This window comes from Rhineura floridana, chromosome 1, assembly GCF_030035675.1.
Source record: "Rhineura floridana isolate rRhiFlo1 chromosome 1, rRhiFlo1.hap2, whole genome shotgun sequence".
NCBI lineage: Eukaryota > Metazoa > Chordata > Lepidosauria > Squamata > Rhineuridae > Rhineura > Rhineura floridana.
In genome coordinates, this window is record NC_084480.1 from 220,077,377 (window position 1) to 220,091,376 (window position 14,000).

At 41.0% G+C, this 14,000-nt stretch overlaps 1 protein-coding gene across 4 annotated transcripts; it reads left to right on the forward strand.

Moving 5' to 3' along the window:
* The first annotated feature begins 484 nt into the window (after positions 1–484).
* Positions 485–13,508, forward strand: GMNN (geminin DNA replication inhibitor). 4 transcript variants are annotated; one of them, XM_061593573.1, is made up of 7 exons: positions 485–739; positions 3,278–3,353; positions 9,465–9,563; positions 9,904–10,036; positions 11,779–11,861; positions 11,937–12,047; positions 13,076–13,508. In XM_061593573.1, exons 2-7 carry the CDS (start codon positions 3,300–3,302, stop codon positions 13,250–13,252), a joined length of 657 nt encoding a protein of 218 aa, XP_061449557.1. In that variant the 5' UTR covers positions 485–739; positions 3,278–3,299; the 3' UTR covers positions 13,253–13,508. The 4 variants fall into 4 exon arrangements, with proteins under 4 accessions (XP_061449557.1, XP_061449553.1, XP_061449558.1 ...); XM_061593569.1 differs by having other exon boundaries at positions 492–739; positions 9,901–10,036; XM_061593574.1 differs by having other exon boundaries at positions 499–739; positions 9,468–9,563; positions 9,901–10,036.
* The last annotated feature ends 492 nt before the right edge of the window (positions 13,509–14,000 follow it).

Consider the following 14,000-nt stretch of genomic DNA (forward strand, 5'->3'; position numbering starts at 1 on the left):
TGGGGCTGTGTACACACCCTACAAGTTTAAACCATATGACTTTTCCCAAAGAAACCTGGGAACTGTAGTTTGTTAAGCGTTGGGAATTGCAGCTATGTGAGAGGTATCCCAGGATTCTTCAGGGGAAGCCATGGACACTTCTAACCATGAGGGCTGCTGTGAGAGGTAGCATACTTCTGAACACCAATTGATGTCAGAAAACGAAGGAAGGGAGAGTGCTCTTGTGCGCAGGTCCTGCTTGCGGGTTTCCCATGTTTAACCACTGTGAGAGGTAAATGGGCTGGTGGCCTGCTCCGACAGGCTCTTATGTTCTTATGCCATCTGCTTTAAAGTATGGCGTACACGCAGCCTAGGTGTTGTGTAAACAAGAACAGGATTGTGCTACGCTATGCACAGGCACCACCTCTTTCTTTATAAACAACGCTCTTGCTTGCTCCACCGTAGTTTGCCTCCAACTTCCAGCAACCCAAAACCTGCTCCCCAGAGTTCGCTGCAGGAAAAGAACACAGCTCACACCTGAGGAAAGTGGCTCAAAGGGAACGCCAGAAGCGATCATTGGCTCCGGCTTTCCCAACCTCTGAATGTGATTGGCTATGAAATTTTCACCGGCGGACGGGCCCTTGAGGAGAGTCCGTCTGACGCAACAACGTCCTCCCACCGACGCAGCGCGGTATTTATGGCTGCGCGCGAAAGGCTTCCTTGTTTAAGCGAGCGCGCGGGATTACCGTGTGAGGAAGAGGTGAGTGGTGGTCGGCGGAAGCAGCCTGAGCGAGGGGCGAGGGTGTTGGCTTGGCCAGTCCGTGGCGGGAAATGTTAAAGGACATGGAGTGCGCTTTTATAGCGAGCGCGGGGTGTATCGTTCACTCGAGGGGCCTTCAACTCTTGGGTCTGAGCTAAAAGCGGTTTAGTAAGCGGGTGGTTTTGAGGCGAGGGTTAGCCATTTCTGAGGCCGGGAAGGCTTTCTTCCGCTCGCCTGGCTTTCCCCTGCACCTTCCCCCCCAACTTGGGGGCCGACGCTTGTGGTGTGGTGGATTGCGCTGGAGTGTTATTTGATGACTCGCCAGAATACGTGACCAACTCGGCGGAGAGATTCTTGGGTGATGTGAAGGAGCTTTTCAAACAAGTAGTCCACGTGTGTGTGCGAATGAGAGCGATTGAACGCGGTAATGTGACTTTTGGGGAGGTGGAACTAACTTAAGGCTGTTTGGAAGTTTCTGCCATACCTGGAAGGCCCTTTTCTTTCTTTCCTGATGGGTGTGTGAGCAGGCAAAGGCCCTCTATCTATTATTCAGCCTCATTCATTTCTGGAGTTATCCTTTAAAACCGAGTTACTGCTCAAAAGAAACTGATGTGGCTCACAAGTTAACTTTTCAGGAGTTTAGATAAGGTGAGGTTGGCCATTAAAAAAAAAAGTCTACAGCTACCTTATTGAGAGTCAGAGTGAAACCTACAGCTGCAGATGCTAAATTGTTTGTGGGCTACTTTCAGCTCTTTGGGACTAATGATACCAACAGTGATACTGGCACATAATGCAACACTGCTTTCACCTGCACTTTTTAAAACCCAGCTCTTCAGATGTTCTTGATATTGCCACACTGCCATGGGCTGACAGCCACATGATGTTCAGACAATACAAAAAACAATACTAACTAGCTTCAGTGTTTTGGAATACATAGTGTTTGGGTATAATCAGAGATTGCCTTACTTTCTTGCATGTGATGCAAGAGAGTTATTGTTAACAACTTTAAAAAAATTTTCAGGGATTGAACTGCAAAATTAAAACTTGATGCCAAATTGAGTTGCATTGGGGCCAGATCAGATTGCTTATGTCTCTTCCAGAGGGTAAAATAACATTTAAGCTACACATTCAAGAGCACTTATTGAAAATTAGCTACTCCTTGCCATGCTTTAACCATCCTTTACTGTTTGTAGCTTGTCCTTCTATTCTATTGGAATTGTTGTTATGTGCCTTCAAGTCGATTACGACTTATGGTGACCCTATGAATCAGTGACCTCCAAGAGCATCTGTCATGAACCACCCTGTTCAGATCTTGTAAGTTCAGGTCTGTGGCTTCCTTTATGGGATCAATCCATCTCTTGTTTGGCCTTCTTCTTTTTCTACTCCTTTCTGTTTTTCCCAGCATTATTGTCTTTTCTAGTGAATCATGTCTTCTCATGATGTGTCCAAAGTATGATAACCTCAGTTTCATCATTTTAGCTTCTAGTGACAGTTCTGGTTTAATTTGTTCTAACACCCAATTATTTGTCTTTTTCGCAGTCCATGGTATGCACAAAGCTCAGATTGTCTATATAAAGCCACAGATTTTAAACGTTAAAGGAACTGAAGGCACTTAAATTACTGTTACTTGAAAACAGGATCTTCTAAGCTGTAATGTGTTTCTAATAGTGGGCCAGCTGTGTCACCCCTAGAATGGGTAGAGGTCCTTTCCCTTGGCCACTGTGACCATGTTTGCCACATTCATTTCAGAGACATGGATGCTATTTGGACATTACAAAAAAGATGATGTGAACTGGTGAAAATACAGATTCAGGACTGTACTGTAAAAAAAAAAAAGTCCTAAACAAGCAAGAGAAGATTTTTATAGTATAAGATCAATTCATCAGAATAAAAAATAGTCTAATTGTCAACTCTTTCTCTGTTTGCATAATTTTTACTTCTCTCTTCAGCCAAAAAAGATTCTGGAGCTGGTTAGAAATATCAGTAAGAAGAATGAAACCAAAAGAAATGGGACTGGAAGGGTGGAAGGGAAAAGCAAATTGGGGTACTAGTTCTAAGTTACAAAGTTCTTATAATGATCAGGTGGAATGGAAATGGATTCAAGGGAAGAGCCAAATGTGGTAGTCTCAGCAGGGCTAATGGTGACCCTGCTTTCCTTTTCTCCATTGCTTTCAAAGTTTAGCCTGATGGAATGGCTGCTTATGATATTGAAATTGTTAATCCTCTTAACCCAAATCACCAGAAGTAACATGAGATGTTACAGTGAGCTTCAAAGCTAGGGCAAAGGGGAAAAAATCTTTTGGCTGTTATGTCATTACATGAACACTGTTGTTGGTGAACCATAATTGTGAAGGTCTTTAAGCTCTGCTTGCATGGCTTTCAAACCCCTTTACCCTAAAATTAGGAACCTCCAGCTGGAGGTGTGATGTCTGGGAAGATTTAATCAAGGTCTAATGTGTGAGCTCATAGGTTTTTTGGCTACACAGGATAACTCTTGGTTGCTTTATTGCACTTCTTGTACCTTTTGTGCCAATATAGGAATCTGCTTAAAAGGAGACAAATGAATTCTAGGATGAAGCAGAAACTGGATGCTGAGAAGCCCCTTGTTACAAAGGTAAAAATTGATTCTTGCCAGGGTGTAATGACAAAAACACTTCTGTATATAGCTCATAAGATTTAATTTTCATAGAGCTCAAAGATATGAAGTGGGTACTTGAGCAACTGTTGGTTATGGAATTAAACATGGAGATATAACCTTGATTCCAACTCTTGGTGTCAAACTGCATGTTACAGAAGATCTGATACTGATCTTTTAGAGCTGCTTAGTGAAATGTTTGTACCTCTCTTCTTTGTGGAACAAAATGCAGCCTGATGAGGCTTTGCTCTAAATAGGGAAGGGGTGGCAGTGGCAAAAGGACTAAAGTACCCAGTGGCACTGCTGTGAGGAAATTGGCAATTCCCCCTCAGCTGCATTTCTTTGTTTTGTAAGTAAGAAACATATTGGGAGACCCAGTTGCAGATCTCTTGTGTGATATGCAGTTTAATACTACGAAGAAGAGTTTCATTAAAGTCTAAGGAGCTTCTTGTCACTATGAATGTTGCATTATGTCAAATCAGAACTTGTGAATAATTATAGTTCCTTTCTGTAGCAGAGGACAAACTTCAAAATTCAAGGAATGGAACAAAGCTTGGAGGTTAAGATGCCCAAAGCTAGAACTTGAACTTAGACTTGGAAATACAAATGTTAGCAATAGGTGGTAAAACTTCCTTCAGTTTCAGAATCCCTCACCTGGATAGTTAAAAATCTTTGGTAGATTATGCCTTTAACTTACAACTACACTTAAATTTACTCATTGGTCAAGCCTAAATATTGGTGCCTTCTAGTGTAAGGATAGGCAGAGCAATCCAAATCCCCTTGGCAGCAAGGTGAAGGGAGTTTGTATTGGACAGAGATGTCCCTCTGTCTACCCTTGCCAGCCTCCCACTGCCTGTGGAGTGATGTAAATGCCCACTGGTGGGGACCTCCCTCTTCTGCCTTCTGCACATACAGGTAGGTGGAAGTGCTGCTGATGGGGGTCCCCACTGGCAACAGCCAGTGGAAATCTCCAAAATGGGGTGGGGTAAGGGCTGGCCTGGGCTGACCTGGGATCCTTCAGATCCTGAGTTGGACACACTGCCTTCAGGTGATGGCATTGGCCGTGATACAGGCTTGATTGCTGCACCAGCTCCAGGCAGGTCCAGCCATTTGCATACACCTCACCTTCTGCCCTGGTCACTGTGTGTGGCAGGCCTGTGGGTGTGGTATTGGCAGCCCTGCTGTTCTGTAATGCCCTCCTTTCAGCAAGGGTTGGGTGGGGACTTTGGATTGCTTTGTTAGTAAGTAAAATATTTTTTTTAGAAGGAGAGACCATGTTTATTTTGGTCCCTTATTAGTAAAATGTTCTGACTTGTAACTGCAGCCCCATCAGCTGAAATTGGCAATTGCTAATTAATTCACCAAAGATTTAAATGATCTACTTGTTATAATGTGCAGCAATACCTGTCATATAGTTGAGACTTGCATTATTGGAATAATAAATACATATTTATTTATTTATTATTTGATTTATATCCCACCCTTCCAGCAGGTGCTCAGGGCAGCAAACAAAAGCACTAAAACACTTTAAAACATCATAAAAACAGACTTTAAAATACATTAAAACAAAACTTCTTTAAAAACATTTTTTTAAAAAAGATTTCAAGACATCTTAAAGCAGTGGTTCTCAACCTTTTTTGCTCCATTCCCCCCTTTCACCATTGTTCAGAATATAATTCCCCCCTTCCCAAGATAGTCTCTCATAGCCTGTTGACGTTTCGCGAGTGACGGTGGTGTTTCTCGTGAGAGAAAAATTTCTTAGTTTATATTATAACAGAATTTCTTGGAGCACTTTCTGGTCTTTAAATAATAATTTAATTTTGCAAATGAAAATAATGCTGCATGTTCAAGAATCGATTTTAATCTGTGACATTCAATAAACTATTGAATGTCGCATATTAAATTAAAAACAAACTATAATTGTACAGATTGTACATAATCTACAGGACATCACACTTTGCTGAATAGTGGTCCCAATTCCCCCCTGGAACCCTAAAATTCCCCCCCCCCTTGTTGAGAACCCATGTCTTAAAGGTTAAAAACATATTGGTTTAAAAACATATTAAAAAGCAATTCCAACATATACTACATATAACATGTAATGAATACTTTTCAGCTACCCAATTGGGCAGTAGTTTACATCTAGTATTAAGTGACTCAGAAACCGAGTGTTATACGTAAAGCACCTTTTTAGGGGCATATTGGCAATAAGGTTTGTGGGTTTCATATATTGGTAGCTTTTTGTGATGATGCAGGAGAAATAGAACAGAATTGGAGCCGGTAATGCACTAAACATATTGGAGAGACAGATCTTCAAACTAGTCACCTGATTCCTATAGCATTGGAGCCCTTGCCATATGATGCTTACAACATGAATTCAAAATTGTCCACTCAAAACTGTATAATTGAATACCAATTAGAGTCAGCACAAGTAATCTCTAACACTGTAATCTACCCTGCTGTCTTGCTTCTTGTCAACAGATTTCTCTTTCCATGGTAAAGCAAAAAACCCTGTCTTTTGCATACTAGCCTTCAGTGTTGATATTTTTTACATATGTGAGAACAGAATTCATTTAAATTATAACAAGTAAATTGGTTACTTACTAAAACATAAGCTGTATGTAATGGTATTGAAGTTAGGCTGTCAGAGGAATTTGAAAGATATCAGGGTGAAAGGCTATATGATATCTTCTAGCCAGTTGTATTCATAATACTATTTTTGTATAAATTGGAAGGTGAAAGGTAGATAAAGATGAGAAGAGAGGAAGCAATGAACTATGTTAATAATAATAAAGAGCAGTTAATTCAAATGTTTTGTGAAACCTGTCCTGGCTAAGAGTTCAACTTTAGCAGCCTACACCAAGGTTTATATGTGTGTCTCCCTGATAGCATAGTAGGCATCTCCCTGGAGGTTTAAAATGTGTTCTGCTCTTAGTTGTGAGTGTGTGGCTAGGTCCTCAGGATGATGGATGTTTTGTCCTTTCAGGTCTACAAGATATGTGGCTTGGTAGCGAATGCTGCATTAAGAATTTATTTCCTGTGTTCCATATAACTGGTCCGTACCCAGGAACAAAGTTGCAGCATTTAGGTTAAAGGAGGACTCAGGCTCTGCATTGACATGGTTCTAAATTTATTTATTTAATTTATATCCTGCGCTTCCTTCCAGTAGCAGCCCAGGGTGGCAAACAAAAGCACTAAAAACACTTTAAAACATCATGAAAACAGACTTTAAAATATATTCCTTTTAACCATATATTCTTACATTTCTGCAAGAAGGCTGCCACTGGTGGGCAATCAGGTTGTATGAACCAAGGTGCTGGTAGGGTTTTGCTATCTCCAGTGTCCTTACTAAACTGAAGGGGAATTCAAGTTGGCAAAACACAGAGAGCCCCATTGTAGCCTTCCAAAAGAAGGTTGGGCAGCCTAGGGCCTGTTGTTATTACAGTTCTTTTTCTCCTTGAAATCTTGTGTCTGACTCCTCTAAGCCCTATATCTCTTTCAAATTGCAAAACTGATTTTCTCCTATTCTCTCTATATTGTAATACATTATCTCCCTTAGTGACTCATGAGGGACTTAGGGTAGGGAAGAATGTTCAGGCTTCTATATTTCCTGGTACTATTCTAGCTCAGTATTATGTACCAATCAGCAGTGGCTCGCCAAATCTTCAGGCGGAAGTCTTCTTCCCCCACCCCTGCCACCCGCTACTTCAGATCCTTCTAACTTGGTGATACTTCTGCTGTCTTTTTAAATGATAACTCTTTCTCTCCCCTATGCCTATTTTCTTCCTGCTTCTTTTTCTTGCCACCTATCCACACGACACCTTCCTCTCCGAAGCTATCCCAGCTGCATATCCTGGTTATTTAAGCCAGGGATGGGGAACCTCTGCCCTCAGATGTGGCTGCAGGGCTACAACTTGCATTATCCCTGACCATTGCCCATGGTAGTTGGGTTTTATGGAGTTACAGTGAACAATATTTGGAGTGCCACTAGATCCCCACCCCTGCTTTAAAGCAATGGTGATATTTCCATCTTGGCTACATATTTCTTCTTATAGAGCTAGGCACCAACTAGGGCAACGGAGACCTGGGAGAAGAGCAGTTTGTCTTCTCCCTGCTTAGCTAGGGGCCTACAAATCTGGACTGGGCTTGGTAGCTAAGAAATATTTGCTCATCAGTAACCCTTTCACCCTCACATGCTTGGAGGGGCTATATAGCTGAGTAGTAGCTCACATACTTTACACAGAAGGTCCCAGGCTCAATTCCTGGCATCTCCAGGAAGGGCTGAAAAAGACTTCTGCTTGAAACACTAGAGAGCTGCTATTAGTTAGTGTAGACAATGCTGAACTAGAGGGATCAGTGGTCTGGCTTGGTACAAGACGACTCAACATGATATCAGTGATGAGACTTGTAGGAAGCTGAGGAGCCAATTGTAGCATCTTTGAAGCACCATAATAAATAATATAAATAAATAAAATTTTATTTTTAGGCCGCCTATCTGGCCGAATGAACGGCCACTCTAGGCGGCGTACATAATTAAAAATACAACATATAATACAGTTTTAACATATAAAACAATTATAATCCACCAACCTACATCTATACACTGTAAACTAAAATTATCTAGGAGACTTGTATGCCCGCTGAAACAACCAAGTTTTCAATCCTTGGCGGAAACCTACCAGGGAGGGGGCATGGCGAAGGTCGTATGGCAGAGAGTTCCAGAGGGTTCTCCTCTCATAGCTTATCCCTGTCATCCTCTGCTTCAAAAGTGTTTGGTTTGTCTTGGGCCAAGGGAAGATTGTTCTGTTGCATTCAGGGTCATATTTGCCAAAGGGGGAGGAATACTCACCATGGTTACCATGGCAAGCTAATTTGTGGATTCTTCCCAAAGAGCAATGCTACTCATTCTGGTACAATAAAGAACATTGAAGAGGGAATCTAAATTGTGTAGAGATAAAGGGGGGTAATAGGGATGTTGGCATTACACTCATCTGTTCTTGGCCCTGCTACTCCCTGCCCTCCTCCAAAGCATCCAGGTCCTTAGTTAAATTTGTACTTGCTGTCTGGTTTTTCTCTTCAGTGGACAGTACTTCGTTAAACATAAAATATTAAAAGTAATAGGTTAATCCAAGCAAGTGATAGGCTGTAGTTGTCAGAAATATTCATTGGCTAATTCAACAGCAGTAAGTAAAATCTGAAGTGTAGTGCAAAGCTAGTTCCCACAGTGGCTGGCACTTATCCTTTAGTTCAATAGTAAGTTAATTGGCAGCAGAAATGTTACCGTGGGAAAGGTGAGCTCTTGTCATGTGAAGTACAGTGTGAATCGCAGACTTTCTCACGCTAGTATGACATTATGTTCCTGTTATCCTTGTTTGATTATCTACCATTGTTTGCTATCTCATGGTGGCAGTGTAACAATTTTTTAAAAAAGAAGTAATGCAGGAAATGGGTATTTACATATGACAAGGAAGGTTATAGACGTTCTGTTTCCCCAAAACAATAGCCTGGCTGGATCACTGTGTTATGCCTCAAGCAAAGCAACTAGACACCTGCCACAAATCAAAGGAAATATGCTCTCAAATAATTATTAAAATCATGTGTGTCTTGGGTGCTCTCAAATGCCATTAAGCAGAACTGCTGTAAACTCAAGTCTGCAGTTTTGGCACGGTTCAAAAGCTAGTACTGATGATGCCAGACTTGCATTTTAACTAGTATATCCTGTAGGATCTATTTGCAATACAAAGATGACTTACTGTAATAAATCGTCTTGAATGTGTGTAACTGTTCATGGGTCTCTGAGATTTAACTCAAGAAACTGGGAGTGATGAAGAATGAAACTAATCCTGAATAGATACCTCAGCTTCTCACAAGAACACAGGGTCAGGAGAGACATCATTCTGACCTACATGGTGACTTATGTTAATGAAAAGTTTGTGGATAGTCCTGCTGACAAATATAGCTTGCTGTATCATAGAGGTAGATGGAAGTGTATGTGATGCCTAAATGTCAGAGAAGCATATCTTGGACATTTTGAAGTAACAGCTTGAAACCCTAGGTGGAGTAGACTCACTGAATGTATTCTTTCCAAAGCAGGCTTCTACAAGTAGTACAAATTCCACATCACAGAGGCAGACCCTTAAGATGATACAGCCATCTGTTACAGGCTGTCTAGTTGGCCGGACCAGTGAGGTATGTACTGTTGCTGGAATGCAATCTTAGCATTATTACTTTGGAAGCTGGAAAACTAAGTGAGCTGACACTTGTGCTGCAGTTTGCCTGTTCTGTTAATTTTCATTTATAAACATACAAATAGATTGCTAGTCTGCACAGTGTATGGGTATACATATGCCAGTGGGTTTGGATACTAAACTGAGGGCATTTGAAGTTCCATATTCAGTCATTTGAACCCATCATGGTTGCTATCAGTTGACAAGTGGGCGCACAATTTTAAAGTTAGCTGAGTAGATGGAAAGAATGGCTTGTTAAGGCATGCTTGCTTAGAATTCTCAATTATTAAAACTCTCAGCAGGCCAAATTGTCAATCAAGAGGAAACTTTGGAGTGATCAGCTTACCTCAAAGGCTTCCAAGTCTGAAGTTGCTGTTGAAACAGAATACAGAAATGTAAGAGGAGGTGTCCAAGCTTCCGATCTTACAGCAAAAGGTATGTTGTCTAAAGAAAAATACAGTGCCAGTGTTTAAAGTGCTGAGCTGGAAAGTTGATAGAAAATGAGCTGCTTTGGTGAACAAGAGCTGCTGGATTAGTCAAAAAGCCTATCTAGTCCTCCATTCTGTTTGTACAGTAGCTAACCAGGTGTCTCTGGGAAGCTCACAAGCAAGACATGAGGGCAGTGGCCTTTCCTGCTGTTCACTAGCAACTGGTGTTTAGAAGTATGCTGCCTCTGAATCTGGAGGGTAATATTATAGGCAACTTAACTAGTAACCTTTGATAGGCTTTAACCTCTATGAATTTGACTAATTTCCTTTTATGCTGCCATGTTGAACAGTGTAACATATGGGAGATATAACCAAAGGTGAGTAGGACCTATGAGAAATCAAAAGGGGTGAAAATAGGGCAAAATATTTCCTGCTTCCATTCCTTTCCTCTGCTACTCCCCATCCAATCTTTTGTCTGTAAGAAGCAAGTGCATATGTGAGAATCACATACCTGCATAAAACAGTACATACTTGTCAGTTGCAGGTACACTTGAGATGGTTAACGAAAGGAAGGATTCACTCCCTCTTACCTGTCTGGTCAGATGACTAAGTTGCTGTGCGCGTATTCATGACTGGGGATATAATGAGGCTTTCCATCTTGGCTAGTTACCTTTCAACTTCTACTACCTGAGTTTAATGTTTCTGCTTTGTCTATTTGACCATCCTGAGTGGGTTTGGCAGAATATGCAAAGTACTAAACTGCTGAACAATACTGAAATTACAGTTCATTTAGGAGTCCTGTCATATTGCCTCTGCAGATGGCATATAACGTACTCCATACTCCTAATTGGGTGAACTGGCTTGGTCCAGCTGCTTATCTCCTTGCTCCCTTCTGATTGGATTAACAGTGATTACCTGTGTCTTTTATTTGCTCTTCTTATCTCTGCTTTATAAGACTTTGACCCATTGGGCTCCTGCTGGGAGGAAGGGCAGGATATAAATAAAATAATAAATAAATAGGTTTTTTTGAGCATGGATGATTTTAAGAACTGTAGGCTGCATAAGTGTTCCTGCAATGGGCATATTGGATATAAATTTTCTTAATATGACTTGGGTCCAAAGTTGAGCAAGGGATTCCCAGAAATCAAATTTTAGATACAGTTGTTTGCAATTCCAGGAAATAGGAAGTTGCCTTATACAGAGTCAGACCATTGATCCATGAAGCTCCATATTATCCACACTGACTGACAGCAGTTACCCAGTGTTTCTGACAGGACATTCCCAGCCTACCTTAAGATGCTAGGCATTGAATCTTGGACCTTTTGCGTGCAAAGCATGTGCGCTACCACTGAACCACAGGCAATCTCTATTATATTCAGATGTCACAGTAAATCATAGCTAATGGCTTGCTATAAACATACAGATGGTTCCCACTTTGCTCTATAGAGTGGGAGCAACAAATGATGACCCCTGGATGATGATGATTAAACAGATATCCCACTCTGCCTTCCAAAAGGAGCCCAGGGCAGCAAACAAGAAGTGATAAAAGAGTAAAAAGAATCGTAAAACAACTGAAACATGTCTGTACTGGGAATCGCAGTTTGTTTCATTCTAAACAAATGACAACATAAAGCAGCTGGCATTAGGAGGAGCAAAGCAGAAGCTTTCTGCACATTCACAGTAAACCATTAATGATGGTTTACTGTGATGTGTGAACTGGGACTTACAATTTCTTAATTTCCTTTGCAGGCAATCCTTCATCTCAGTACTGGAAAGAATTAGCTGAGGAGAGGAGGAAAGCTCTGTATGAGGTGTTGCAAGAAAATGAAAAGGTAATTTTATATAGTATGAGCAGAAGTATTGGCTTTTGACCACTAGAGCTGCTTAAAATCTGTCTCTTTTCCTAGCTCCATAAAGAAATTGAATTAAAAGATGGCGAAATTGCTCATCTAAAAGAAGAGAATGAAGAGCTTGCAGAACTAGCAGGCCATGTACAGTATATGGCAAATATGATTGAGGTAAGCTACTGTTATGGTGAACAGCCAGTATTCTTAAGCAGTATTGTGCTTCTTGTCCATCATCCTGCACAAGAGTTCCTTTTTTGCAAAGTGGACCTGATAATAGATGGTAACTGAGTGAATGGTAGGCCAGCCTGGTGTGCGGTGGAGGAACACATGTTCAAGCTAAGCCCAAACAGAAAATGTTATCTTGATCAACCTGATAATGAGCTTGTGCAAACCGATCTTGATCTTGCTAACTGCCTGAAGGCAGGGCAGAATAGGAATCAGGAATCCTTTTCCTAGCATATATTCACTGATGAACATATGACATTATGCTCATAAGATATTCCTTGGACAGGATGTTTCAGTAGAAAGCTGATGGTTCAAAGCACTTTGCCAGCACATGCTGTTCTGTAAAGTCTATTCTGGAATTTATATTAAAATCATATTGTATTCTATTTAGTTTTTTCTTTTTAAATGCAGGCACTAGTTTCTAGGTCAAGTGTTATAGCTGCTGACCTAATATCCCAACATCAGTGTTGGGATCTGTCCTGTAGAGTTCTTCTCTGATCTGATGCTTTGAAGTCTACAAGGCCAAGGCTTCTTCCAGCCTTGCTTTAAAATTATTTTCTTAGGTAGTCACTGAAGGAACTGAACATCAGGTCAAACGTACAGAGCTGCAGTTAATACCCACATGCCACTTCTGCGTAGGCTTCGCTTGTATAGCCAAGAGCAAAATGCTATGTGACTGCTAGACCTGGATGAGATGAACTAATTTTCAAGTCTTGTTTCTGCATTATCTTTGTCCCCACCCCTGGCCAAAGATGTGCAGTAAGATAACACTATCTTACAGAGTGGTAAAGGCTACTCTGTAAGAATTACTAGGAGAATGCATGAAATGCTTTGCCAGCTCTATTGTATAAAACGCATAGGTCTGATGTAAAATCTTATGCATTAACTACTATGTAGTGTAATATTTAGCTACAAAAGCTAGACTCAAGCACTGCTCTGACAATATCACTAATGTCTAATTATAACCTCTCCAGCGTCTAACTGGACAGGTACCAGAAAGCTTGGAGGCCCTGAAAAATCTAGACCTGGAAGAAATTGCGTATGAAGGTGATTCTGCAGAAGAGGAGCTTGATGGCAAATCTGAAGGGGAACCTTCACAGCTCTCAAGTAATTCTGCAGATCTGCTTACAAATGAAACGAGTAATCTGTGAAGTGTTGGGCCTCTAAAGGGGAAAATGAACTGCCAGTAGTCATGTCTGGGGTAGAGGAAGAATGGAATCATCTGAAAGCAAAAGGTTTATTTGACATTTCAGAAGATTTGTTTGGCTTATGGATGTGTAGCAATGGAAGTAAAGTGTTGGACTGCATCTGGTCACTTGGTTAAAAGGGAATACTATGTATTTCAGCTTGTAAATAGGTTTTTATTCATGTGTGTACAACTGCCAAATAAACTTACCTGCACAATCATGGCACAGTTGTAAAATATTGTACTCTAAACCCTGTTTCCTTGATGTGGCCTCTGCCAATGAACTGGTATATAACTGCTGTGACAGGAGGTTGACCAATAAGTCTTAAATGGGCAAATCTGATAACTTTCCATTCTCCATCTCGCCCATGTATACAAAAGTTCATGAGGAGGCTGCCCTTCAGAAACTTAGGTAGCTGAAATAATAACCACTTCGAACATTTTCTTTTAAATGAAAAGGCAGGATATCAGCACTTTCAGAAACCAGTCCATAATCTTGCACTACTGACTGCAGCACTGCCACTTGACTTGGGTATCAAACATCTCCAAACAGAATTGCGTTGAAGCACTATTGAAGGCTGGCAGCATGTCTTCATAGAACTATGTGAAAAATGAAGACCTAAGTACATACTATTGAATGAAGTGCATTCTATTAGGACCAATAAGATTGACTTGTGCCTCATATGTACGATATCTAAACCCCTGGAATCGAC